This window comes from Cynoglossus semilaevis, chromosome 13 (assembly GCF_000523025.1).
Source record: "Cynoglossus semilaevis isolate Cse_v1.0 chromosome 13, Cse_v1.0, whole genome shotgun sequence".
NCBI lineage: Eukaryota > Metazoa > Chordata > Actinopteri > Pleuronectiformes > Cynoglossidae > Cynoglossus > Cynoglossus semilaevis.
This window is the reverse complement of record NC_024319.1, coordinates 4,642,079-4,644,388: the sequence shown is the minus strand read 5'-3', so window position 1 is coordinate 4,644,388 and position 2,310 is coordinate 4,642,079. Positions and strand designations below refer to the sequence as shown.

At 41.0% G+C, this 2,310-nt stretch overlaps 1 protein-coding gene across 1 annotated transcript in view; it reads right to left on the bottom strand.

Moving 5' to 3' along the window:
- efna3b (ephrin-A3b) overlaps nucleotides 1–2,310 on the bottom strand; it is a 68,846-nt gene that overhangs the window by 6,142 nt on the left and 60,394 nt on the right. The window contains exons 2-3 of the mRNA XM_017037649.1: nucleotides 695–987; nucleotides 66–131 (exon numbers count right to left, since the gene is read on the bottom strand). Coding sequence (XP_016893138.1) covers nucleotides 66–131; nucleotides 695–987 — 359 coding nt within the window. The remainder of the gene's footprint in view (nucleotides 1–65; nucleotides 132–694; nucleotides 988–2,310) is intronic.

The window sequence follows — 2,310 nt, the reverse complement described above, 5'->3', positions numbered from 1 at the left end:
GGGCTGATGGGTGGGGTGGGGGGGCACATTTCATTTCACACACATGCACAAAGTGAGAGACTCACCAGTGGAGCAGCAGACGTAGACCCGTAGTCTGAGACAGCTGCGGCCGTGGTGATGGGTGGGCGTGGCTGTAAAAAAAACAAAAAAAGTCTGAGGTTGGAGAAGACTGTAATAAATGAGATGTTTGAAGTCAGAAATATATATATAAATATATATACAGGGAGGGGCTAAATACATTGTAGACATTAGATTGAACCAGGTGCAGTACAATTAATATTAAGGTGTGTATATATGTATGTTTATATATGTACGTGTATATGTATATATTTATAAATATATCTATATATGTATGTATGTGTATATATTTATGTACATAGGCATTATATATGTATGTCGATATATATGTACGTGTATATGTATATATTTATGAATACATCTATATATGTATGTATGTATGTGTATATATGTATATATGTACGTGTATATGTATATATTTATAAATATATCTATATATGTATGTATGTGTATATATGTATATGAGTATACAATATGAACATATAAGGTATATGTATATATATTTGTACGTAAATACATACTGTATATATTTATATATTGTGCATCTTTTTAAAGTTAAATATACAGATTATTCACAGGAAATTGTCCAGAAATCCGTTCCCAAAAATCCACTCACAGATGTAGTAGTATTCCTGTCCGACGTGGAACTCGTAGCCCAGCGAGAAGGCGCTGTAGCGCTGGAATTTCTCCGAAAACTTGATGGGAGCGTGGGGGGCGTGGGGCCGGTTACACTCCCACCTCTTGAAGCCCAGGTTGGGGTCGCAGTTCCTGTAGCCGCGGTAGCTGACCATGTAGAGGATGTACTGCTCCCCGGTGCCCACCATGCGCTGACTGTCGTTGTAGTGGGGGCAGTAGATGTCCAGGTAGTCGTTGACGTTCACCTGCATCGTGTAGCCCTCCCTGCGCAGACTGGAGACAAAGACACACGACGGGGCTGCATTAAGACAACGGCCCAGTTGAATCTTCAATCTTTAGAGCTGACGTTCAAAACTTCAAAACAACCACTGTTCTCTAACACAGGGGTGTCAAACTGTTGGTTCAGGGGCCACATGCGGACCGATTAGACGTCAAGTGGGCCGGACCAGTACAATCATAACAACGTTAGTTGTGACTAACAACAAGTCCATGTTTTTCCCCTTTGTTTTTTTATGCAAAAAAGAAGTAGAAATATATTAGAAAATATTCATATTCAGTGAAATATATGGATCATGGAGTGTTGGTGCATCATATTTTTTTTTTTACTTTCAAAAATTCATCAAGTGGGTCGGACCAGTACAATCGTAACAACGTTACTTTTGACTAACAACAAATCCATGTTCTTCGTTTTCATGCAAAAAATAAGTAAAAATTATTTATATAATTTTTACTAAAACATCATGATCATGGAGTGTTGGTGCATTATTATTATTATTATTTTTTTTTACTTTCAAAAATTCATCAAGTGGGCCGGATTGAACCCCCGAGCGGGCCGTTTTTGGCCCGCGGGCCCTATGTTGGAGACTCCCGCTTTAACACACTGAAGTCCATTCCTCAGCGCTGTATGAAGTCACGTGTTTCTCTGCTGCCGTCAGCCTGAGTGTGCACTGAGGGTCAAACAGATTTGTGTCTGTGAGTTATCAAGTTATAAATAACAAAAGGCAGCCGTGTGTGTGTGTTTGTTTGTGTGTTTGTTTGTGAGTGTGTTTGTGGCTGCAGGGACCGTGGAGCTGACTTTTTCGGCCCCAGGGCCACAGCTCCTCCTCCTGGTATCAGTGCAGCAGTGTCTCTAACCCCAGCGCTCGTTCATCAACCTGAGCAGCGTCAGCTGTCGACGTCCCCCGGCCCACGCTCATATATCAGTGTCAGCACCAAAAGAAGAGCGGCCCTGACAGGAAGATATGGTCTGGATCTGTGTTTGGGTGTATGTTTGTATGTGTGTGTGTTTGTGTGTGTGTGTGTGTGTGTCGTTTGTGTGACAAAGTGAAATAGATTCTTTCCTGACAACAGAAAGGACTGGGTTTTTTCACCATCACAGACACAGGACCATGTCAGTGTGACAGAGGCAGGCTGCAGTTGTAAATCATACACACATCAATGAACACACACACACACACACACACACACACATACACACATATACTTGTGTTGAGCACTTCACATAGATATAATACATTCTTCAGACCCTAACTTTAACTTAATGTCTTAATTCCCCGAAGGGAATCAATCAATCAATCAATCAATCAATCAATCAAT